The sequence below is a fragment of the Quercus lobata genome, chromosome 5 (assembly GCF_001633185.2).
Source record: "Quercus lobata isolate SW786 chromosome 5, ValleyOak3.0 Primary Assembly, whole genome shotgun sequence".
Taxonomy (NCBI): Eukaryota; Viridiplantae; Streptophyta; class Magnoliopsida; order Fagales; family Fagaceae; genus Quercus; species Quercus lobata.
Window position 1 is genome coordinate 51808679 of NC_044908.1, and position 26937 is coordinate 51835615.

At 38.3% G+C, this 26937-nt stretch overlaps 1 protein-coding gene across 1 annotated transcript in view; it reads left to right on the forward strand.

The window, feature by feature from the left end:
• LOC115989507 (probable leucine-rich repeat receptor-like serine/threonine-protein kinase At3g14840) overlaps positions 1-26937 on the forward strand; it is a 60377-nt gene that overhangs the window by 28237 nt on the left and 5203 nt on the right. Inside the window, exons 2-16 of the mRNA XM_031113203.1 lie at positions 14786-14915; positions 22570-22747; positions 23046-23117; positions 23210-23281; positions 23362-23433; positions 23547-23618; positions 23753-23824; positions 23953-24024; positions 24135-24206; positions 24325-24396; positions 24485-24556; positions 24784-24852; positions 25748-25813; positions 26587-26652; positions 26771-26806. Of these exons, the coding sequence (XP_030969063.1) occupies positions 14786-14915; positions 22570-22747; positions 23046-23117; positions 23210-23281; positions 23362-23433; positions 23547-23618; positions 23753-23824; positions 23953-24024; positions 24135-24206; positions 24325-24396; positions 24485-24556; positions 24784-24852; positions 25748-25813; positions 26587-26652; positions 26771-26806 (1193 nt within the window). The remainder of the gene's footprint in view (positions 1-14785; positions 14916-22569; positions 22748-23045; positions 23118-23209; positions 23282-23361; positions 23434-23546; positions 23619-23752; positions 23825-23952; positions 24025-24134; positions 24207-24324; positions 24397-24484; positions 24557-24783; positions 24853-25747; positions 25814-26586; positions 26653-26770; positions 26807-26937) is intronic.

Consider the following 26937-nt stretch of genomic DNA (forward strand, 5'->3'; position numbering starts at 1 on the left):
GAGAAATTTGTTTCACGATTGCATTTTTGTTTTTATTTATGTTCTCCACTATTAGAGGTACCTCTCTCTCTTCTTCTTCTTCTTCTTCTTCTTCTTCTTCTTCTCTCTCTCTCTCTCTCTCTCTCTCTCTCTCTCTCTCTCTCTCTCTCTCAAACATTTTGCTATTAATCTCTAACTTTATTCTTTGATTTACTTTAATACTTTTCATTTTACATATTATTTTTTGTATATGTAATTTAAGATTGAACAATATTTGAGGCAAAATATTGATTTATTTATGTATTTTAATTGTTTAAATTTTTTTAATATTATTTTGATGTTAATGCATTTTTTTTTTTTTTTTTTGGTGTTTTGATTAGTGGGTGATATTCAATTTTGTTATTTCAAATGATTTTTGTCCAATTTTGATCCAAATGTTTAGTTGTATATGCATGATATGTATATAAAAGTTTCTAATATTTACGTCAATATTTTTGTATCCAATATTTGAGTTATAATTTTTTATGTTCATCTTTAAATTATACAATTGTTTCCTTTTATGTTTTAAATAGGAAGTTTTATCTATGTTTTATGCAAGTGAAACCTCCTAAAAAATTTTGAAACTCACTACTAACTTACATGATAAAAATTGATGCTCTACATTTAAAGGAAAACATTATTTTTGATGTTTCATTTTCCCTACAATGTGTATCTCCTTATAAAATAAATTTTACTATCATTTTTTTTTTCCTTCACATTAGATTGATATAAATATCATAATATTAAAATTTTATATATTGTAGTATAGTCTCAAATTTTATATAATAATATTTCTAAGTGTTATATAAATAATATTAATATATTAAGAGATTTTCATTGACCTTTTATGTAATATTATTAACTCAAATAATAGAAATAAAATTTTATTTATTGTTTCATTGATTATGTCTATTTATTAGTAACGACTGAAAGCAAAAATAGTTTTTCTAGGATTATAATTATGTTTTGGTTAAATTGTTAATTTCATCTAATATTTTAAATGAAAATACTTAAGAGTTTCTATATATCACAATAATAATAATACTAATTTACACTTCTTCTTTTTTTTAAGTGTGCAACGCATGTAATTCGTGTGCAGCGCATGAACCTATGACTAGTAATTCATTATTTACAAGTACAGAAACTACGGCTCCATATTCTATTTCCAACTCTCTCTGCGCTTTCTCACCTGCCCAGTGTTCCTTTCCTCCTTAGAACCCCAAGTAAGTTTTCTTCCCCTTCCTATTCCTTTAGCTTTATTTCTTCAAGTCCCCTTTCATAGTATTAAGCGTCAGAGATGGGTTACTCTTACCTTTTAGAGTCCTCGGCTGCCTTGGCCACCTTTAGGAGCAAATTTAGCATCCCCGATGACGTGGAAGTGGCTTACTGCCATGAGAGTGACATCGCTCTCCACCGAGGGCAAGGCACCGTCTTTTTTCCTTTGATGTCAATCTTAGAGGGCGGGGTTAGGTTTCCCGTGGACCCCCTTCTTACAGATACACTTAGGTACTACGGACTGTGTCCCGACCAGCTTTCCCCCAACTTTTACCGGGTAGTTAGCTGCGTCAGTAGGTTGAATCACATCTTTGATTTACAGTTAAATCACCATGACATTAACCACATGTATAGCCTCTGTGGGAACAAAGCTACCAACTATTACCTAAAGACAAGAGATAATCGGGTACGGTTGATATCATGCCTGCCCGATTCGAATAGGAACTCCGCCGGGGAGTTCGTTCGCGTGCGCGGCAATTGGTTTGCCAGGGACGTCCCTTGCCCCCTTTCACGGCGTGAAGTGGGTTTGTACCATTCCTTTAATCTAACTGCTTTCCTCCCCTTTTTCATTTCTGTTCATTAAAGTAAAGCTTCATTATCAGATATTGATATGATACTTGCTCTTTTGCAGACGGCAAAGTTTTCGTTCCGGATCTCAGAGCCGTCCACGTCAAAGATTTGAACTTCATTCTTCGCTCCGAGATATACGTGCATTGGGACGGACAACTCCGGGCTTCGCACCTGATCCTCGGAGTAGAGCCAGTCTACTCCACCTGGCAGAATTTTAAACAAGCACTTCTAGTGGATAGTCCCCTGCTGTCATACATCGACGTTCGGTATGCAAACTTCCTGCCACCGAAGCTTACAACTGGGGAGGCGAGGGAATTTGGACGGCGCTTCACCTCCTCGGACGAGCTAGCCCTTTTGCGAGACGAGTCCGCGGAACGCATTTCTCGGCGCCTCAGAGAGTTAGCCCACGAAGCTATCCAAGAAGAGAATCCCGTTTAGGAGCAGGCGCAGCCCGAGAACCAGATCGTTGAGCCTCAGCAACCAGCGATTGAAGCGGCTGCCTTGTCGGCTGAGGATATCCGGTCCGGCGGAAGGATGGTGTCAAGGAGGGTCATGACCATTGATCGCTTCGTGCCCGGTGCACGGCAGCCCACCCAGCCCCCGCCTCCATCTCAAACTGGACGGGCCAGGAAGAAACAAAAGGTCACTGATCAACCTTCCACGGGACCGGGAGATGCAGCCGTCCAGACCCCTCCGCACCCAACAGAGGGGATTGTCATCCGTGAGCCGCAGACCCAGGTTGGTCCAGGGGTTGCGTCCTCCTCTCAAGCGGCTCCAGCGTGGAAGCCTAAGTTCTTGTTGGACGGCAAGCCTTTGCCTTCAACCGCTTGTGTGCGGATATGGGAGAAAGGCGAGGGTGGCCGTATTGCCCAAACCCTGGCCGAGGGTCTCCTTCTTCCTAATGACGTGCACGCCTTTGAGGAAGGATCTGAGGAGTCTGTGGGGCGCAGATTAGAATGGCACGCTATTGCGGTAACTCCTTAGTCATCTATTTTATCCCGTACATTATATTTCTGTTTCATCGCTAACTTTTTGTGATTGCTAGGTTGCTCAATTGGCTCACGTAATGGCTGGCCGGGCAAGAGATCTTACCGAGGAGATCGAGCGCGAAAAGAGTGCGCGGGAGTCAGCGGCCAAATCAGTGAAAGAAAAGCTTAAGGCAGCTGAGAACGCCGAGAAGAAGGCCGCCGTAGCGGAGCAAAACTGGGCGCTGGCAGAAAAAAGATGTGCGGAGCTTCTGACCAAGCAAAACGAAACTGATGTGAAGCTGGCCGAAGCCATCAGCCTGAACACTTCCAACGCCGAGGAGCTAGCTGACCTTAGGGTAGCCCTGACGGAGTGCGAGCAGAAGTGGTACAACGAAGGCTTCGCTGATGCCGAGCAGTCTGCAGAGCTGGTAGTGACTCAGGCTCGGAAGCTGGGTTTCGAGGCCGGGTGGTATGCCGCTCTTCATGCGCTGGGAGTTGCCGAGGATTCCCACCTGAGAGACCCCGGCCAAATTCCCTTTCCAAGCGATGTAACTGCCGTGCAGGATCCCCCGGTTACTGTCGAGGAGGAGGAAACGGCAAGTATGAGAGAGCTCGTTGAACAAATTGATGCTCATGCCGAGCCAGAGGACATGGAAGCCACCAGGATCCCAACCGTACAGGACCTTCTCGGCGAAAACTCGTGTTACCCCCTGACCGACCAGCCAGAAGTGAGAGATCCGACCCGACCTTCCAGCTGATTATCCGCATCCTTTCTTATGCTTTCATTTATTTTCATCGCACTTGTAGTTTACATGTTTGATGGTTTATTTGCCTATGTCGCCGGGATGTGGCGGACGAATAATTCACGGTTTAATTTGCCCGTTTGATCGGTAAACAGCTTCCTTTCTTAACTTTGGTTTTGGTTTGTTGAATGAATTTTTATCTTTTTGATTGTTTCGCTTTGACTGCGTCAATGTTTCTGCCGTGCATGGGATGATACCCAAAGCCTATCGTGCCGTGCTTTGAATAATCTGAGATGAATTTTAATGTTCGGAGGGTTAGGGTTCCTATATGTTCGGTGGCTTTGACCCTGCCGAGGAATATGATTTCATCTTTTGACCCTTTATCCTCTTGGCTCGAAGACGTCTCCCCCAGCTCGGCGTTTTTAATAGTGTCGTGGGCCAGGTTTCTTTCCTTAGAGTTTTTAGCGATAAGGTTTCAACCTGCTCGGCGATTTTAATCGAGCCGAGGGCCGGGTTTCTGTCCTTAGAGTTTTTAGCAATAAGGTTTCAACCTGGTCGGCGATTTTAATCGAGCCGAGGGCCAGGTTTCTGTCCTTAGAGTTTTTATCGATAAGGTTTCCACCTGCTCGGCGATTTTAATCGAGCCGAGGGCCAGGCTTCTGTCCTTAGAGTTTTTAGCGATAAGGTTTCCACCTGCTCGGCGATTTTAATCAAGCCGAGGGCCAGGTTTCTGTCCTTAGAGTTTTTATCGGTAAGGTTTCCACCTGCTCGGCGATTTTAATCGAGCCGAGGGCCAGGTTTCTGTCCTTAGAGTTTTTATCGATAAGGTTTCCACTTGCTCGGCGATTTTAATCGAGCCGAGGGCCAGGCTTCTGTCCTTAGAGTTTTTATTTGCAGTTCTCTTGGTGTGTAGTGACGGAAACAAAAACAGCATATACAAATGAACTTCATCATAATCTCAATTTTAGCAAAATACAAGTTCTGGCTTACACGAATGATCATGCGTAGAACTTCTTTAAGTTGCTGGCGTTCCACGGCCGGGGAAGCGGCCTCTCGTCAAGGTCTTCCAAGAAGTACGCCCCTGCACCAGCGATGGCTGTCACTCTGTACGGTCCCTCCCAGGTTTGAGCAAGCTTGCCTGCAGATATGTCTCGCATGTTTCCCACGACTTTTCTCAGAACCAGTTCTCCGGCACTGAACTCCCTTTCCTTTACATTCCGGTTGTACCTTTGGGCTAATCTTTGCTGATACTCGGCGAGCCGTATGGTCGCCGCCTCCCTGCATTCCTCTAGCTAGTCCAAATGCTCCATCATCAGGTCGGCGTTCTAGACGGGGTCAAACCTTGCGACCCGTGCACTGCACAAGCTCACCTCGATTGGTATCACGGCCTCTGCTCCGTATGTCAAGGAGAACGGGGTCTCACCCGTGGATCTTCTGGGGGTCGTCCGATAAGCCCATAATACACTGGGTAGCTCTTCTGCCCATCTTCCTTTCGCCCCGTCCAACCTTCTCTTCAACCCGTTCAAAATAGTCTTGTTCACTACCTCAGCTTGGCCGTTGCTTTGTGGGTAAGCCGGTGTTGAATACTTGTTTTTGATGCCAAGTTCGCTGCAGAAGGTCCGAAAAGCTTTGCTATCGAACTGTAGCCCATTGTCGGTTACTAGAGAATTTGGCACCCCAAACCTTGTGACTATGTTTTTCCATACAAACCTTTTTACGTCAGTATCTCGGATATTGGCCAAGTCCTCGGCTTCCATCCATTTTGTGAAGTAATCAACAGCCACCAATACAAAACGGCGGTTCCCCGTTGCTCGGGGGAATGGTCCGAGGATGTCAAGCCCCCATTGTGCGAATGGCCACGGGCTGCTGACAGGGTTTAGACGACCTGCAGGCTGATGGATCAAAGGGGCGTGCTTTTGACACTGTTCGCAACTCCGAACATATTCAGCGGCATCCTTCTGCATCTGTGGCCACCAAAACCCCTGGGTCATCGCTTTGTGTGCTAAAGATCGTCCCCCAACATGGCCGCCACACACTCCCTCATGTAGCTCGGTCAGAAGCTCTCTGACTTTTTCGGGATGTAAGCATAAAAGGTAAGGGTCTGCAAAGGACCTTTGGTACAGTTTGTGGTCCGAAGACAACCAGTATCGGTTAGCCATCCTGCGAATCTTGTTGGCCTCGTCTTCATTCTCCGGAACCTTATCCTCGGCAAGGAAATCTATGATCGGGTTCATCCAGCACGGATTGGCCACTGCTACCTTCGCGACCTCTATTCTGGCTCGATCGGGAATACCCTTCACACCGATACTTGGCTCTTTTATAAGTTCTATTGTCACTAGCCGGGGTGTATCTTCGGTTGCTGATGAGGCCAACGTGGCAAGTGAGTCGGCGTGTTTGTTTTGTGACCGAGCTACTTGGGACACCTTTACAATTCCGAATTGACCGATGATCCGCTTGGCTGCACTTAGATAAGCTTTCATTCGAGAGTCCCGAGCCTCGAAGTCTCCTGTGATCTGGTAAACAATCAGCCGCGAGTCCGAGTAAACCTCAACATCTTTTGCGCCCAGATGCAATACGGCCCTCAAACCGGCCAGTAGAGCCTCATACTTGGCCTCATTGTTTGAGGCTTTAAATCCCAATCTGAAGGAGTGTTCTAATCGTATGCCCTCGGGGGTGATTATGACGATACCAGCCCCGGCCCCCATAGCATTTGAAGCGCCGTCCACAAATACCCTCCACGGGCGCATCTCCGCCCTACAAATTACCTTGCCGTCGTTCTTGGGTGTGAATTCCGCGATGAAATCTACGAGAACCTGTCCCTTCACCGAGCTCCTTAGTCGGTATCTTATGTCGAACGACCCCAACCGGGTCCCCCATTTGGCAATTCGGCATGTGAAGTCTGATCTCTTTAACAGTGACTGTAATGGATACTCGGTGAGGACGAACACCGTATGAGCCATGAAATAATGTGGCAACTTTCTAGTGGGGTGCACCAGGGCTAAAACTAAATTCTCCAGGGGCAGGTATCTTGTCTCGGCATCAACTAAGGTTTTGCTTATGTAATACACTGGCATTTGTACTCCTTGGTCCCTTAGTAACATAGCACTTACGGCATGGTCGGTGACTGAGAGGTACATAAACAAATCCTCCCCAGACTCCGAGGCCATCAACTTTGGCACCTTTGCCAAGTATTCCTTCAGCTCTCGAAAAGCCTCATCACATCCCTCATCCCAGCGAAACCCCTTCCACTTTTTCAGAAGTTGATAAAACGGTCGGCAGCGATCGGCAAACTTGGAGATGAACCGGTTTAGGGCGGCTAACATTCCAGTGAGCACTTGCACCTCCTTGGGATTGTTTGGTGGTTTGAGGCGGTTCACGGCCTCTATTTGATCGTAGTTAGCCTCTATTCCCCGTGTAGAGATCAGATAACCCAGGAACTTGCCAGCCCTCACTCCGAAAGTGCACTTCTCGGCATTCAGGCGCAACTTATGCCGTCGTAGTATCTCGAATACTCCCTGGAGGTCTTCCGTATGCTGTGACTCTTTTCTGCTTTTTACCACCATGTCGTCAATATATACTTCAACCGTGCCTCCAATTTTTTCCCGGAACATTCTCGTCATCATTCGCTGGTACGTGGCTCCGGCGTTCTTTAATCCAAACGGCATGACCTCGTAGTGATAGTTTGCTCCCGGGGAGATAAATGCTGTCTTTTCTCGATCCTCGGGAGCCAAGGCAATCTGGTGGTAGCCCTGGAAGGCATCCAGGAAACTCATTCTCGGGTGCCCATACGTGGCGTCTACTAGTTGATCAATCTTGGGCATTGGGAACGGGTCCTTGGGACATGCCCTGTTCAAGTCTGTGAAGTCCACACAAACTCTCCATTTACCGTTCTTATTCTTCACTACGACAGTGTTTGCTAGCCATTTCGGGAAGAATATTTCCTTTATGACTCCGGCTTCCTTCAGCCGCTGGACCTCCAGGTTTACTGCATCGACATGTTCCTTTGATGCTCTTCTCGATTTCTGCTTCTTCGGGGGAAATGATGGGTCCACGTTGAGTTTGTGGACAATGAACTCGGGATCTATGCCGGGCACTTCATACGGGTTCCACGCGAAAGCATCTATGTTCTGCAAAAGGAACAACAACATCTCTACCCTTTCCCGGTCATTCATGCTTGTACCTATCTGGAAATACCTGTCAGTATCTGGAAGAATTCTAACCTTCAATACCTCCTCGGCAACGTCCGCCCCCGTTTCCCCTCGGGGTTTTGTAATTGCTATGAAGCTTCTTTATCGGTCTGTTCAGCTTGTCCGAGCTGTTCATTTTTCCATCTGACCGCAGCGACAAGACACTGCCTCGCCACTTGTTGGTTCCCCCTTACCTTGGCAACACCATACTCAGTGGGAAATTTTACTTTCACGTGGAGGGTGGAGGGGACAGCCTTCATGGCGTGAATCCATGGCCTCCCCAAGATTGCGGTATACGGTGAGAATGACCGGACTACTATGAAGGTAATAACAACCCCCTTGCCTTCCATGTCTACCGGGAGAGAGATTTGTCCCTCGGGAATTACGACTCTCCCATCAAATGAGACCAGTGGCGTGTCATACTTCGCCAAATCCCTGGTCTTCAATCCGAGCCCCTCGAAGAGGTCCGGGTACATGACGTCAGCTCCGCTCCCTTGGTCGATCATTACCCTCTTCACCAGGAACCCGCCTATCCTGGCCGCCACCAATAAAGCATCGTCATGAGGTTGGACCGTTCCTTCCAAATCGTCATCTCCGAACGAGATGGTCAGCCGTTCAACTTTCTTTTTCTTCTCGGCTGATTCTCCTCCCGCGCATGCCACTGTTAATACCCTTTTTACTGTTGTCGTTCCTCTCGGTGCAGCGTGGATAACTTCGATTACCCCGAGTGGAGGCGGGAGGGGGTTCCTTTTCTGTTGGACGCCCTGGCCGGTTTCTCGGTTAGTGGAGTCTACTACAAACTCTTTCAGGTATCCCGCCTTTACTAGCTGCCCGAGATGATCTTTTAATACCCGACACTGCTCGGTGGTGTGTCCTTTGTCTCGGTGATAGGTGCAGTATAGGTTTTGGTTCCTCCGGGACGGGTCGCCCCCCATTTTGTTTGGCCACCTGAAGAATGACTCGTTCTTGATCAGCTCCAAGATTTTTGTACGGGCTCTTTAAACGCCACATTAACCCCTTCGATTTGCACCTCTGGTTCCTGCATTCTGAAGTCTTTTTTGGGTCTTGCCGGCACAACGCCTTGTCGAGATTTCCCAACTAATGTTGCTTTCCCCCTGTTCTGCAGCCGGTCGTCTTCTAGGCGTTTGTATTCCTCTATGCGTCTCATCAGTTGCCTCATGTCCTCGGGGGGTCTTCTTGTCAACGACTCCCGTAATTCAGAGTCTTCGGGGAGCCATATCCTGAAGGTGCTTGCTGCAATTTTCTCATTCCCTCCACCAATCTCGTTGTAAAGCTCCCAGTATCGGCTGGCATAACTCCGAAGGGTTTCTCCGTCCCTCATCTTCATGGAAAGTAGCGCGTCAACCGGCTGTTCACTCGGCTGCATGTCACGAATCTACTGCCGAACTCTTGAATCAACTCGGCGAAGCTGCGTATGGAGCCTTTCCGTAACCCATTGAACCATCTCAGGGCCGTTGAGCCGAAACTAGAGGGGAATACTTTACACATCAACGCATCATTGTGTGCATGCAAAGACATCATGTGGATATAATGACTGACATGCTCTACGGGGTCTGTCTTACCCTCGTAGGAATTGAATGGCGGGCGCGTGAATCTGGTCGGCATTGGGGCCCGTTCAATCTCATCGGAGAACGGGGACCGAGCGGCCAACCGTAAGGCTCGGCTCATGGCGTCCATGGCGGCATTGTGGTGCTGCCGTTCCTCCGACGATTCTGACCCTCGGTCATCGTATCCATGCGACCGTGACCGGTTTCGCTGATGACGTCTCTCCCGGGAGTGTCGGTGTGACTCTTGAGAGCGTAAGCGGTCTCGGTATCGTTGCGTATCAGATCGGCTGGAGCCCTCCTCTCCCCGATTTCTCCTTCGCTGGGAGTTGCGATCCCTTTCTTGGCACTGACCCCATGCTTCCAGCTCCAAATCCATTACCAATCTGCGCAACCGCTCCAATTCTTGGTCTCTATCATCTTGCTGCTGATGTGCCGAGACGCCTGAAACCGTTCGGTGTGTTTGGGCCGACCCTTCTCCCAATTCGGACCTTTCCTCTCCTCTGGGCTGCTCCCTATCCTCCCGTCGTTTCTGCCTTCTCTCCCTCCACGTCGATCCCCGAGAAGATCCTGCGGAACTACTCGGTGCACGCTCTCCCGAATGCTGTTCAGACATTTCCCTTGTTTGAGTCTCGGTTGAACCACAGCTTCGTAGGAATGCCCCACGGTGGGCGCCAATTGTAGGCTTCGAAAGTGAGGCTGTTGGGCCTGAATACACTTGGGCTAACAATTTATTTGTAAAGTGGGTTTTTAGATTTCCTACTAACGGTCGTTCTCGGCAGAGAGACTCAAAACAATATTCACTCTACTCTCCTTTTTTCTGAACCCCTTTCTCTTCCCAAACTTCTGCTATTTATAGCCAAGGTTAGTGGGGGGATTATGATTACAGCCACCAATAGTGCTATTGAAGGTCCAATATTGTTTGCTTTAAGTGGGTGTTTAGGTGAGAGTGGGATGCAGTAATTACGGCCTTGGAACTTGGTTCCAGCCTAGTCAATTGTGCTCGGTAATGCAGTTCCCCGACCATTTCGTGACTTCCCCGGACAGGATTTATGAGCTTGTTAGGGAAAACTCATGCCGAGCACCTCTCAGGATCCGTGACTCAAACACTGTTCTTGCACGAAGGCAGTTTCAAGGACTTAGGGCAATTGGGCCGCTACGTTGGGCCTGGGCCCAGGGCCCATACAAGTCTTGGGATCTTGGTACCGTACAACCCCTATTTTGAAACTCTATTTTCTTAAAATCGAGTTATAAAAAAAAATAAAAAAATAAAAAAAATTAGAGCCATATAGTGGCGTTTTAAAGAGTCTATAGTGATGTTTTAAGGACCTATAGTAGTGTTTTGTAACTCGATCTCCATGAAGTCGAATTATATGCAATTTTTTTTCTTTTTTTTTACCTATAACTCGAGTTCAAAGAGCTCGAGTTACAAAACGCCACTATAAGCTCCTTAAAAAGGCCACTATAGGGCCTAACTTGATTTTAAGAAAATCAAGTTTCAAAAGAGGGGCATTTCCCTGATTAGTTTGGGAAATGGGACAAAATGCTGGATTGTTTTTTTTAAAAGGGTAAAGGCTAATTTTTTCCAGAATATCTGGTATATCAGATTTTTGTGGGGTCTTTTTGGTATCGATTGATGTCCTTGTTTGGTTGATATTCTTGTAAAGGACTCTGGCGCCCATTTGTAATTCTTTGGTGTTTGTTAATAAAGTCTTCTATTCATACAAATAAAAATTTGCACATATATTTAGAATTGGTTAAAGCTTAGAAAGGTATTTGTCGCGCGGAGAATGAAATCAATGAGTTATACCCCTAGGCACAATTAGGTCCTGTGAAGGCCCATTATATGGCACACTCACCCAAGTAACCAACAAGCAACCTATAACATATAGTTGCAAAAACTAAAATGTTGGAAATTTTAAGAAGCAGTTTTTGTGTAATCAATCTTGAAATTATTATGGAAATTTTTAAGGTAGTCTTCCAATATACAGTTCCAAAAATAACATAATTTTTATACTCAGTTTGTTTTTTTGAGCGGAAAATTTTAAATTAGATAGAATATGCATAAATTAGCTAGGTTAATTGCTAAAGTTTGAGGTCAGTGAATTATATGAGGTTGATCTTGAGGTGTCATAATTTGGAAAATTTTGGTTGGAAACATTTTCTCTTAGCCAGTGGAATTTTGTTCGAAACATAATTAATGTTTTATTAAATGAAGTAGTCATTATGATTGCTCAGTTTGTGGGATTTAAGAGTTTCTAACATGGATTTTGATTTGATAGTGATTTGTGCATGAAGTTTTAGTTTGGGTGTTTCATCATTAGATGTTTGTGGAAATGTCTAAATGAATTATTATCTCTATATATTAAGAGGATTCAAGAAGTTAGTTATAACTTCGGAAAATGTCAAAAATATCTCTAATTTAATTAGATATTTCTTATTCCTAAAAAATAAAAAATAGGGTTAAGATTGTAATTCAATAAAATTAAAAAAAAAAAAAAATTACCCAAGAAAATTTTTCCCTAAAAATTTGTACACACTCTATATTTAAATATATCTCACATACGTTTGTTACTTTTTTTTTTCCTAAAACTAGCACACACTAAACCGAGTAATTTACTCGTTTTCAAAATCCTAAATTTTAGATTCTTAAAAATCCATTCCTATATAACCTCACTAACGATAGATAAATTCAAACTAAAAAATTACATTAACTTAATATAAAAAAAGAACCTCATCACACGTGCGGAGTGCGTGTGATGAAGCTAGTTATTATTATTATTTTTAAAATCTATTCATCTAGCTCTTCAAAAATTTTGCTAGTAAAATAATTTTTGGTTATGAAACTAGTTTTTGCCTTTTTATATTCTCTCTCTCTCTCTCTCTCTCTCTCTTTGTGAGGGATTTTCACAATTCGCTCCAATACCAATGGGCTTGGTCTACGATCGAATGCTATAAAAGATTTGTGCCCTCTCATCCTTCACCAATTGGTTGTTGGATGGATCGGTAAGGCACACGGTCTGACAAGTGGTATTAGAGCCTGGTCATAGGTTCAAGTTGTTGGAGCCGCATTGTGAGGGAGGGATTGTGAGGGATTTTCACAATTCATTCCAATACCAATGAGCTTGGTCTGCAATCGAATGCTATATATAAAAGATTTGTGCCCTCTCATCCTTCACCAATTGGTCGTTGGATGGATCAGTAAGGCACACAGTCCGACAGAACTAACTATAATAAAAAATTATTGTGCGTGTGAAGGAAGCAATACCTATTTCTTTAGGTTTACATCTTTGAGCATTTTTAGGGGTTCAAAAAGTTTCAACATTTGTAATAAAGGATTGAGAATACTTTTTCTTTTTAAATATTCATCAAGTGTGAATATTTTCTACTTTAATTACTCATATTTAGAACTATAAATTATCAAAATTTATAAATTACATATATAAAAAATTTTACTTTTTACAAAAGAAAGTGTTAACAAGTGTATGCAATCAAACAAAATTATATAATTAAATTGAATTCATCTTTATCTCTCAATACCTCAATATAATAGTTACAAATATTACAATTATCAAAACTAAATATAAATAAAATAATAGAACAGGAAGAGATTCAGCTGTAAAGGTAAAACACAAATGGTTACAAAACATATACACCGGTAAACCATTGCACAGCTACAATGGTGAGAGGGTGGAAAAGTGGGAGGATAGAAAATAGTGGGAGCGTGGACAAATGAGAGGATAGAAAAGATTTTAATTTCTCTCTTTTTTATTTGGTTGGAAGTGGAAAAGTGGAGGAATGGAAAAAGTGTGTTTGTTTAAATTTACTCATATACTCTTATTAAAAAAATGATGCCTAATGAAAAGAAAAAGTGACAAAAAAGAATCACCCAAATTTATTAAAAAATAAAAATCATTTCTAGAAAAAAAAAATCACATCTAAACCAAAAAGAAAAAAAAAAGTTTTCGTCATTTACCAGAGGCAACTTATAGACCAAAGGCAATAACGTACTGGACAAGCCCATGTGCGAGTACATGCATTTTCATCATTTGCCTATCAAACTCACCCCATTTAGTTTTCTCCTCATTTTGGTGAGAAAACTTTTTGATGGGCCTAGGAAGAAAACACCTGAGTCCCACCATCATTTTCCTCTCTCTCCCTCCCAACCAAACATTTTCTAAAAAGTTTTCTCTCCTCATTTTTTTTTTTTTCTCATTCTCTCTTAAATCCACTCTACCAAACACACCCTAAACACAACTTGGTTAACAAAACACTTCACACATAAAATAAAATAGTAGAAAAAATAATATCATCAAAACTGTGTAAAATAAAATAATAGAAAAAATAGAGTCCATTTGATAATGTTGTTCTAGTAAAGTTATTTAAGTTTTTTAGAAATACGTGTAGTGAAAAAGTGTTGTGAAAATACGTGTTGTATTGTTTAAACAACAAAAACCATTATTTAAATACTCCTATCAAACACCCCCGTGTGCGTTTGGATGGAAATTATTTCTACCCGCGTTTGCGTTTTTGGCGCTTCAGTGGTTTCACGCCTTTTTTTTCACGTGTTTCAACTTTAAGGGACAACTAGCACTGTTCATGCATTGTTCATGGGACCCACAACCACTTTATTCAAAAGAAATATTAAAAATGGGTCTCACGGCACTATTCACACATTTAAAAATTATTTTGCTACAACATTTTCAGTTTTCAACAAAATAAGTTGTATCCAAATGGACCCTTATTAGTCAAGTCTATAATACCGCGTTTGAAATTTGTGATATCTGGCCAAACATGCCATCGAAAATTTTCATTTTCATTGGTAAGAAAATTTGTATAATGAGGGTTGGGTCCATTTGGATACAGTTTATTTTGTTGAAAACTGAAAATACTGTAGCAAAATAATTTTTAAATGTGTGAATAATGCCGTGGGATCCATTTTTAATATTTCTTTTCGGAATAAAGTGGTTGTAAATCCTGTGAACCGTGTATAAACAGTACATAAATAATGCTCCACAGTACATAAACAGTACTAGTTGTCCTTAAAGCTGAAACGCGTGTAAAAAATAAATAAAAATAAAAATAAAAATAAAAATAAACGGCGTGAAACCACTTAAACGCCAGAAATGCAGACGCGGGGTAGAATAATTTCTACCCAAAACACACACTAATATCATCAAAACAAGTGCAAGCAAGCTGTAAAAACACCCCCTAATATCATCAAAACAAGTGCAAGCAAGCTGTAAAGCACAAACCAATTACACAATTGTGAAAGTCTATTTTAGACTTTCACAGTTTGTCTGATATTTGCTAGTCAATGAAGTAAAGCTAAGCAAGGGCCACTTCATAAAATTCATTTGGGACCCTTAAACGTACGTTCAAATTCAATAATTATATGATGATATTTTTTTCTTGAAGTCTGATAATATTATATCATAGTTTGTGTGATTCAAATGCAGAGCTCGTGGAATACCTACTCAGCGGAGCAGACGATGGCAAGGGTTCTTCCTTACATTACCTTTACTGTGTTCTTGTTAGTTTTGAGCGCGGCAGCACAAGCAGGGCTAGGGCGAACTCCTGATAATGAAGGTAAGGATGTCTTTCCACTTCTTTCTATTTGTAATTCTGTATATTTATTCGTCACTTCAATTCATTCTATTTCAAACTGGTGGAAAAATGGATATATAACTAGTGTATAAAATCACCATTTCTATTAAAAGGGATATATAACTGATGTATAAAATTTAAAATTTAAATTTCAAAACAAGAGTAAATTTAAGGGAAAACTATTCACAATTGATGCATAATTTAAGATAAAAAAGTGCTCAAAGGTCCAGGGCGGCGCTAAAGCATATTCAGGGGGTTCAAATGAACCCCCTGGATTCAAAAGAAAAAACTATATATATATATATATATTTTTTTTTTTTTTGATTAGCTTAACACTTTAATTTATTTTTAGACTTTAAGAATAAAGAGTAAGATTTTTTTTTTAGAAGCCGAATAAAGAGTAAGGGGCCGTTTGGATTGAGTTTTTTGATAACTCAATTCTTAGTTTCCATAACTCATAACTCAAAAATGATGGGACCCATAGCAAAAAGGTTGTTTGGCCAAACGATAACTCTGTTTCCATAACTCTGTTTCCATCACTCAATTCTCTGATTTTTGAGTTATGAGTTATGAAAACTGAAAACAACAAAAGGCTGTTTTCAGTTTCCATAACTCATAACTCAATGGCATTTCCGTAAATAAACACACATGAGGGACCCACAGCCGCAACTTTTGACTACCTTTTGACTTTTTTCTTTTTTTTTTTTTCTGGGTTGGCGTTGGCTGTTTTTTTTTTTTTTTTTTTTTTTCTGGGTTGGCGTTGGCTTTTTTTTTTTTTTTTTTTTTTTTTAAGTACCTAGACTCACCAAACTTAGTGAAAAAAAAAAAAAAAAAAAAAAAAAACCCAGACCGAACAGCCAACCCAGGAGGGGGAAAAAAAAAAAAAGAAGAAGCTGCTAGTGAAAAAAAAAAAAAAACACTGTACCGTGACAGGTGTGGGCCCTCCAAATAGTGTGAAAAATAGTGAGTGATGAAGGCAAACGGATGTGAAAAATTGAGTGATGAGTGATGAGTTATGAGTGATGAGTGATGAGTGATGGAAATTGAGTGATGGAAATTGAGTGACGAAAATTCCTTACCCAAACAGGCCCTAAGTGATTGTGAATTGTAAGTGTAATTCTTTTTTATAAATTTATATTATGTGTGTGTAAGTGTATACATTACTTTTTGTTATAATGTTACGTATTGTGTAAATTATGATGTGTGTGAATGTTTGTATGTACAATATAAATATAATATAACTTTATATAATTTAATAATTAAGAAATAGAGAAGGTTTTTTTTTTTACATGTGTTTATTGTTATCATATTATAATAACTTTTTGTAATAAAGTTAGTAAAATTCAAGAAAACAATTGTAAAGTTAATGATTGTTCAAGCATTTAATTGGTTAAGTAGACATATAGTGTATAATTTATGTATGAATAAGTGTAATTATTTGCGTCAATAATTAATATGAAGCCAATGAGTTAAGATTAGTCATTTAGTCTAAAATATTTTTATGAAAACAAAGTCAAATAGATGATAACAATTGTATAAAGATAAAAATATTAGATAAACTTAACAAAATAAAATGGTCATAGACTTGTAGCTACCCATATTGGCAATAGATATTCATAATGAACTATCATATAACATTCAAAATTTGAAAACTTGTAAAATAAAATTATAAAACTTTATGTATTAATTTTTTTTTTCAATAACTCAATATATTCAAGTTCTTTTTTTATTAAAATTTTGTAATAACCCTCCTAAACAAAATTCCTGAAGCACCACTGCAAAGGTCAAAAGTCATCATTTAATATTTCAAATGTTGAAACTTTAGATGCTGACGCTCCTAATAAAAAGGCTCGAAGATGAGAATTGAAGAAATAATATATTGCTTCCTTTAGAATTAAAATGGTGAAGTCATGGGTGCATTTAGTAACGTTGTACTGGTGACGTTATTAAAGATTTTTGAAAATTCATATAAGTGAAAAATTGTTGTGAAAATACATGTTGTATTGTTTAAATAATAAAAATTAGGGTACTTTCCAGAAACCTACCCTGAGGTTTGAGGAAATACCAAACACGTCCAAGAGTTGTTAAAAACGGCCAATTTGCTCCTTTAAATAGATGGCGTGTAACGCCGTTTGAGCACCGTATATTAAACCAATTTTTCTTTCTCTCTTCTTCACAAATAACGCTAGAAAATCTCTCTCCCCTTCACGCCCAGAAAATCTCTCTCTTCTTCACACCAAAAAATATCTCTCTCTTAAGTTCAAAGCCAAAATTTCAGACTCGAGACCAACAACTCCTCCACCGGAATGGTTTCAAAGCCGGTTGAACCACAAATCTCACGCCATACTCCGCCGTTAAAAGCTTTGTGGTTGGGTTGCGAATCATGATGAATTATAGATGGCGATTGCTGGGTCACGATGAGTGGAGACGGTGGTTGCAAGGTCAGTCTGGTGGAGCTGCCGTTGTGGGTATGGGTTTTTTTTTTAATAATTTTTATAATTTTTTGATTTGGGTTTTGTTTGGGTCTGAGGTGTGAATCATGTGATGTTTGGTTGGAACGGTTTGGGTTTGAGGAAGATGGGTGGGTAGTGATGGGTGGTGCCGTGGTGGACGGTGGTGCCGTGGTGGACAGTGGTTGGGTCACACGATGCTCAACGGTGGGTTTTTTTTTTTTAATCATAATTTGGGTTTTTTTTGGGTTTGAGGTGGGTTTTTTTTTTTTTTTAATCATAATTTGGGTTTAGGTGTGAATCATGTGATGTTTGATGGTGGGAACGGTTTTGGTTTGAAATCGATGGGTGGGTAATGATGGGTGGTGCTGTGGTGGCCGGCGGTTGCTGGGTCACACGATGCTCACCAATGAGTCTGGGTTTTGTTTTGATTTTTTTTTTTTTTTTTTTTTGATCTGTTTGAGGTGTGATGTAATTGGGTCTGTTTGATTGCCTTGTGTGATACTGGATCTAATTGGGTTGATCTTGGTTTGATGAAGGGAGGATTTTTGTTTTTGGAATGTAATGTAAATTTTTATTTTTCCTAATGAGAATGTATGGTTTTGATTTGAAAAATGGGTACTGGTTTAGTGATTTTTTTCTGTAATCTTTCTCAAAATACATGTTTTGTGTATATCTTTTGGATTGGATTGAGTTTAGGCGTTTATGTTATGGCGCGAAGAAGAAATTGAACAAACAGAGAACATGGAAAAAAAAATAGTTTGGAGAGAGTGAACAAACGGCAGTACACGCCGTCTTTTTTAAGGACCAAATTGGTCATTTTTAACAACTCTTGGACGTGTTTGGTATTTCCTCAAACCTCGGGGTAGGTTTCTGGAATTTACCCTAAAAATTATTGTTTAAATACTCCTACTAAATATCCCTAGCTCCTTAAAAAACTTAATTTATCTATTTTATCACCTCACTTTACCAAACGCTCAACATCAATAGTTTTATTTTAGTATTTAACATATTAAAATAATATAAACAACATAATAAAATAATATATTTACTAAAATAAACAACTGCAATGGAAACCACCACACAGCCACAACCACAGCCATGAAAAACCCAACAACCCCTTATTGCAAACCGATCGATAACCCACCACAGCAACCCAATCAACAAACCACCAACCCAACCATTGACATTGCCACAGCCAAAACCCACACCACACATTCAACACAACCTAACCACACAAACCCACACCACCACTAAAACCACCAATCCAAAAAAACCCAACCAGACAAACCCGAAACCCACCACGAACTCTGCGGCGTGGTAATCATGCTTGGTTTGACTTGGGGCTTGGGTCGGTGATGGAGGCAAAGATGGGTCAGCTTAGGGCTTGAGTCAACGGCGAGTGGAGGAAGAAAGATTGGTCAGAGCTGGGCAGGGGAGATGGAGGAATGGGGCTTGGTGGGCGAGAGTGGAGGAAGAGAGAAAAAATTAAAAGGGGAAAGGGTGAGACTGTGTTTGTGAACTAAAGAGAGTGAGTGGAACTGGAAGAGAAAAAATGAGAGAATAAAAAGGAAAGAAAAAGGAACATTGTTTTAATGGGAGGACAAATAAAATAGATTATTTTGCTTTAATATTTGAGCTACAGTACACAGCATAATGGTTGTGCACTGTAGCTCAAGAGTTAAAAGTTTTACATATAACTTCATTGATGCAGAACAATTTTTGGATTTTGTGGGGATAAAAATAGCATTTTAGCCATTTAAAACAACTAAATACTAATGCTCTAATATCCTATTAATCAAGAATTATGTCATGATTTTTTTAAAAAGAAATTAAAAAATTATAAATAAAAACAACCTTAAGAATTTTGTTATATTTAGTTTGGCCCCTAATATAATACATGCTATTTTCTCATATATAAAAAATATTAACACCAATAAAAAAAACTAAAGAAAAATTTATTTTCATATATGACCAAAAAAAAAAAAAAAACCTAACTCCTTAACACGAAATCTACAATTGTAATTTCTTTAAAATATAGTGTCTATATCTCTAATTCTCCAAACACAAATATTTATTATTAGAAAAAAGCTTTGGTATTTGGAAAATAAAGAAGGTTTTTTTTTTTTTTGAGGATAACTAAGAAGGTTTTAATAAAAGAGATTTATGTATTTACTCTTAAAAACAAAATATTATATTCGCAATATTTTCATAATATTTTTAAGATAACTTGCTAGCAACTTGTGCTTGATGTCCAATTTTATGTTCAGTGGGTTGACTTCCCCAAGTCACGACCTTTTGTCCTCGGTAATAATATTGGTCTGCTTGGTTCTGCCTGCGATGGCAGATCCATATGTGTACTAGATAGGCATCTATTAGGCTTGGGCCGGTTCTCAAGCTTATAACCTGCTCAGCTTGGGCCTGGTATGGGCTGGCCCTTTTACCCTGCAACATAATGAAATCTATCTGTTGAACATCTGCATTTGGTGAAAAAAAGAAAAGAAAAAGAGGAATGTGGATGTTCAGGGTCCAAATTTGTTTTGGAGTAGTGAGTTGTGAGTAGTAAAAAATGTAAAACTACCATTTTTTCTTTTACTACTCACAATTGACAAGTTATGTAAAATGTTGTAGTTTTAGAAATTATCTTGTTGTAGTCTTAGCATTTTTTTGTTATTTTATCTATTAGAAATTATCTTGTTGGTAAGACCCATATCATCCCTTTCACATTTAAAAACATAAAAATATAATTTAAAAAATAATAAAGATTTAAAAGTGGTATTTATATATAAAAAAAATGTGAAAGATTTTTATATTTGGCTGAAGAACACGATTTAAAAAATAAATAAATAAGTAGTCAAATATGGAAGCAACTTATATCTTTAATGGTTCAAGTTGGACCATATGAGTTGAAAAAGCTATCAACTTAAGTTCAACGTGACTTGAGACTCAAAAATAAATTTTTAACTCAACAAAACCCATCAACTCACAAAACCAACCAAAGGCATTGGGTTAGGCTAGATTGGGTCGGTTTTGTTGAGTTGGTGAATTTAATGTACATCCTACTCCCCATCATTTAATGACTATTTGAATCTCAGATCATTTTTTTTTTTCTTTCATTCATCTTTCTCAATGATCTTACTTTAATCTTTTTTGTTTTTTTTTTTAGTAACAAATGCAAAACATACAAGGGAGAGGGGAATGGTATCTAACACAAAGACACACCACAAAATTCCACTCAAAAGCCATGATTGATCTGACTTTAATCTGTTCAACAAAAAATGCTTTAAATATATAATCTAGCGAAATTTGATGACATTTTAAATTCCATAATTGAGGGGACAATTAATTGTCTCAAATTTTTTTCTAACACACACTATAGCAAGAGTAGAGTCACATTTGATGCTTTTGGTATGGCAAATTTGTTATTATTATGGAAGCAATTCATTATAACAATAGCTTTATAGATATATATATATATATATATATGCTTTGAATCCAAAAATTAAATTATTTTTTTCTCACCAATAACAGACAGTTTCAACCTCTCTCTCTCTCTCTCTCTCTCTCTCTCTATATATATATATATATATAATAGTAATAATAACAATAATAATAATAAAAACAGTAGTTTTTTCTAATAAGAGGGAAAAAGTGAAATAGAACAAAATTTTAAGGGATTTCAATATCCTCTCCTACTCTCTTGAAGAGTCTTTTCCATTTTTCGATTATGTATGGAAAGATAAAAATAAAATGACTACAATTTTGGGTATTCATTTAATTTTTTCAGGTATAGGTGCTTTTCTTCTAGTATTCAAAGCTATTTATTTGAGAGGCGTATATGATACTTGGGCCCTAGGAGGGGGAGATGTAAGAAAAATTACCAACTTGACCCTTAGTCCAAGCATCATATTTGGTTATTTACTAAAATCCCCTTTTGGATGAGAAGGTTGGATTGTTAGTGTGGACAATTTGGAAAATATAATTGGAGGGTATGTATGGATGGTTGGTTTTGCATGAGCACACCTTGCGCTTGTATGGCTTGGGGAGGCTAACTTGTCTTATAGTTTGGTTGCTTTAGCTGTTTTTGGTTTTATTGCTTGTTGCTTTGTTTGGTTCGTAAATACGTGAGTTTTATGGGCCCACTGTATTGCATGAATGGCATATCCCATTTCATTGCATCCCTTTATATGCATATTTCTTTAAAGTGTGTAAAATAACTAATTGCCCTAATAATTGAGATAAAATTACCTTTTTAACCGCAAAATAAAATATAGTATAATAGTCATAATAGTAAAACTACACATTATTTTCAAAAAAAAAAAAAAAACTACACATTAAAATATTTTTTTCGGTTTTTTATTTTTTAAATTCTCAAACATATTAGGAAAAGAATATATCATTTATTTCCATTGCATTTTAGTATTTTTCTTTAAAAAAAAAAAAAAAATTAGAACTCCAAAACGTAATATAACGTCAATAGGCCCTATAAATGAATATCAGTAGGCCCATTGCAAAAGTCCGATCCATAATTGAATGGCACGCATTTGCGGCATAGCAAATCCAAATCAGCGTGTCAATTTTGGAGTAATAGACCAGTTATAAAGTTTGCAAAAAAGATAGACCAGTGGTTGTTGTTGGTGGTGGTTTTTATTTTTATTTTTTAAATTAATTATCATTTTTTTAATTTAGTTTGATGGCTGGGGTACCCCACCGGTGGGGTATTTTGAACCATAGATGTTTTCTTTAAACTACAAGTCTCTTGACAATGGACAATATGTAATGCTTTAGCATCTACACTTCAAATATCATATTCCCCTCCCCGAATATTTACTTGGGAAGAAAAAAAAAGAAAAATATTTTAGGAGGTGTAACAAATTAAACCTTAAAGTTTTAACAGTAATCAATTTAACTTCATAATTTTAAAAGTAACAAAATTAAAACATGATATTTCAAAAAGTCACAAATTAAACCTTTAACCCATGCATACTCAATTTTAAACCCAGGCTTAATTTGTTGCTTTTTTTTTTTTTTTAAACAGTTCAGGATTTTATTTGTAGGGTTCAATTTGTTATTTCTCAAACTTCAATGTTTAATTTGTTATTTTTGCAAAACTGTAAGGTGAACAATTGAAGTTTGATTTATTTTTATGGTCTGAAGTTTGTTTTATTATTATGAAAATTATGCAGTGAAAGCACTTCGTGAAATAGGTGAACAATTGAAAAAGAAAGATTGGAATTTCCATGTGGACCCATGCGACAATGACTCAAGCTGGGTAACAGAACAATCGGATTCGAGGCCGTTATACAACAATTCTATCACCTGCAATTGCTCCTACCCTTATGGTGTATGCCATGTCGTCAAATTGTACGTACAACTTTCATTTCGCTTTGTGAGCATGGTTGAGTTCTAGACTTTTTTTTTTTTTTATTGTTTTTTGAGGCATACAATTACAAATATAAGCGGAGATGACTTGGATGTTCTAGTAGACTTCGTTTGCAAATTTTTGTTGCAACTCTGAGTAATCAGAGAGAGTACATGCATGTAATAATAAGGGTTAAACTTGTTGTACGCAAACTATTTAATACAGTTTTACATGCACCTCAAAAAGCAACTGAAATCATGATCGTGATTCATGAGTTGAAAAATTGACCTTGTTACACAGATTTCTTAAGGGACAGGATCTAGCCGGTGTGCTTCCACCATCTCTGGTGAAGCTACCCTACCTGAAGACGGTGTAAGAGGCCTAAACATTATTTGTTTTACTACTTTGGACTTGAAAAATGATTTAAGCATCTAATTGTGCGATTTCCTCTTCATTAATTGTAGTACATTCCTTCGTAACTACCTTAGTGGTAATATACCCCACGAATGGGCTTCTTCGACCGAGTTGGAATATTTGTAAGTGACTCCTTCAGTTCATATCCAAGGTTAGCCAATAAACGTTCGTTCTTATTTTTGATCAAGTGTATTTGCTGTAGAGACATCGGCGTGAACAACGTATCAGGACCAATCCCAAGCTTCTTGGGTAGCATGACCAAACTTACATTTCTGTATGCTCTTTTTGTATTTTTCTCACTCGCCTATCATATAGACAGTTAAACTATAACATGCTTTCACTTGGTCTAGCCAGCTCTAAAATATTTAAGGACATTATAATATTCAGGAGCCTATCTTCCAATATGTTTTCGGGAACTGTTCCCCATGAGCTTGGAAATTTGGTTAACTTGGAGAAGCTGTGAGTATTTCTTTGTTTTCTGTTATTTAATTTTTTGAATCAGATTTGATTATTCATTAATTTCTTTACTCTCCTTGATTTGCTTCATCCCTTAACACATGCAATGGTCTGAACTTTCCTTTCGGTGACTGCAGCATTCTTAGTGCTAACCATCTAACAGGAGAGTTGCCAGTTTCGCTTACTAATCTAACCAAATTATCAATACTGTAAGTGGAATTACTTGGAACCGTTTCTATAGCTGGTAGCATTTACTCTTTTTTTAGATTTTTCCTTTGAAAAATAATCTTCAGGTTTGTATTTTGTTCAATATTGTTTCTATTTTGGGACATATCAGTAAAATTAGTAGTAACAACTTCACTGGGAGAATGCCTGACTTTTTTCGAAGTTGGAAACAACTTACGAAATTGTAAGTGACTTTTTCCTACTTAAAAAAAATAAATAAAAAAAAATCTAAATCTCTCTCAGGTAAAGGTTTCAGGTGTGATAAAGATCCATTTGACTTGTGTTTTTTAACAGAGAGATTCAAGCTAGTGGTTTTGAGGGGCCCATTCCTTCTAGCATTTCTATCTTGAGTAATTTAACTGAGCTGTAAGTTATACCTTCTAAGAATTTTTTTGTTGCATAATCTTAGTGATATTTTTATGTCAAATTCAAACTCTTTATTGCATAATCCATTAACAATTATTGATGATGCAACTTTGTGCAGAAGGATAAGTGACTTACTTGGTAATGGTTCGGAATTTCCACCCTTGAATAGCATGACAAGAATGAACAGATTGTAGGTCATTCTTTTTGGTATAACGTTATCAACTAAAATAATGCAAGGTTATAGAAATTTTCTGAGATGATGTCGGTTTGTGTTGCAGGATGTTGAGGAGCTGCAATCTCTCTGGACCTATCCCAGCATACATTTCACAAATGACTAAGCTTGTAACTTTGTACTTTTTCTGTCCTTTCCATCTTCCTTATAGGATTTTCTTCTTTTGCTAAAAAACTAGTTAACTGCAAAAACCCAGATAGTTGGATTAGACCATGTTAGTTATCTCTATTGAGAACATTATACCTGCATAAATACACGTGTATAAGGTTTACTATATTTCATTTTAATTTTTTTAATAAACCTTCTTTTGTATCATTATAACACCTCTTTGTTATATCCTTGCAGAGATCTCAGCTTCAACAAATTGGAAGAAAATGTTCCAGATTTGAGTGGTCTATCTTTCTTGCAATTTATGTAAGTTAGAGTCAAACTGTAAATCAAGTTTCATGTCAGAGAAGTTCAAATAAGAAATTAACATAAGTCGTGTCATGATTTGGTTTTTGCCATATGTCCACAGTCAAAGATGCTAGGAATTTCTCTATAATCAAGGAGATTGTAGTGCTTATGTCTCACACAAATCCTAAATGAACCCTCTTAGAACTTCATGTTTTCTATGTGCAGCTATACTTTTTCCCAGCATATTTTGAAGTCCAATAAGCCAATAGAAATAAGCTCTGCCAAACAAGGACACCACATTGTAGGGTGGGTTGGGTTGGCTGGGGGCTTTGCCTCTTGACTCCCGTGTGATACTTTGAGGAAGGCCCATTACATGTGTAATGCAAATCTAGGGGTTGAGTGACAAGAAGACTAAAATAAACATGTAGATTCATGAGGGGACTAGAATACAAAGTATGATGAATAGGGGCCTTTCCTATGATCCTATAGATAATGTCACTAATGTCACTATATGAATTACGCATATTTCTAGATTGTTGAACCATATAAGTGTTTTGTCTATCTGAGTATCCTTTTTATGTTAATCCGGAGGCCTGCTTTCTGAAACTTAGTGGATACAAGTTAAATACTAACCATCTCCCACAAGAATGTCAGTTCACCGATGGATGGGCCTAACTTTCCTATGGCTGTGGCCATCAACCTATTATGTCGCATCATAGCACCAAGTCATATATGTGGGAAACACTTCATATATACATGATGCATCATAGCACCAAGTCGTCAAAAAGTATTTTACCTTTGAATTTCCTCCATTATCTTCTATTATTATTATTTTTTTTAATAAGTTTTTCTTTCATTAGTAATCTTATAAATCAGCTTTAACTATAACATCATTACTTTGCTATTTGAACAGGTTTCTGACAAGCAACTTGTTCACTGGGAATATTCCAAACTGGATCACTAGCAGAGATAGTCGCTAGTATGCAATTCACCTTAAATTTTTTTATTAATTTTGCATGACATATTTCCTTTTTATTGTGTAATTTTTTATGGAGTCTGCGGTTGTTATTAAATTTTACAAAAATGCATAATGTTCAAATATGCATTTCTTTGGATTTTGATCCATCTTGTAACCTCTTTAGGATCAATGACAGATCTCATTCAATCATAAACAATAGGTGAATTGACCCAATTTCCTTGCAGCTTTGATTTGAATCTTGCACCATGCGACTCCAGTTAAAAAGACTTGTGGACAAATTTTTTTTACATTCTTACGTTGGTTGTCTGTTCTCTGCAACATTATAAGGGCAGTAGAATTTTGAGTTGGCCAGACAAGTTTGTGGTCTGAACCTGATTTGACATAGGATTAGCATTGACAAAAACGAGGTGTTTAGTTTTAGAAAGTGCAAGATGGTTCATAGGTTAAACACTGAATTTATATACAGTCAATAATACTACTACTGTAAGTATTTCGTGGATTAGCCTAAATCGTCCATTGTGTCAGATTAATGGCAGAAAGCTGCAAGGGTGATTAATTAATTATCAGCCCAAATGAAAATTTTTATCTGTCTCGATGTTTCTAAAATATTGAAATCATTTTCTTTTACAATTTATCTGCTGATGTTTATCATTTATAGTTTTACAAATTTTATCAGAATTATTGTAAAATGTAGGTTTTTTTTTTTTTTTTTTTTTTTTTTTTGCTTTTTGAATTTATAATGACTTATTAACAAATATTATGTTCGTGTTCAGCCAAATAGATCTTTCATACAATAATTTTTCAGAAACCTCTGTGCCACCTACTTGTACAGGAAGCCAGTAAGAACTTTTTCCTGGCCTTTTCAAATTCAATTTGGCCTTACATGGACTTTGTGTACTTTTGTCTCTTCAAAAGCTTCCTAGCTTTTTTAATCCAACTATTTTCTCATTTCATCAGAAATTTTTTTCAGAGCTTTTCTGGACAGGACAACTCGTAAGCTCCTAACTTGTAAACTTATAAGAACAGAAAATTTTTGTCTTCTTTTTCTTTGATTTTGCAGAAGTATTTCCTTTTTTTATTTGCTTTCATTTTGCATAAGCTCACACTTCTTTCTTTTGCTGCAC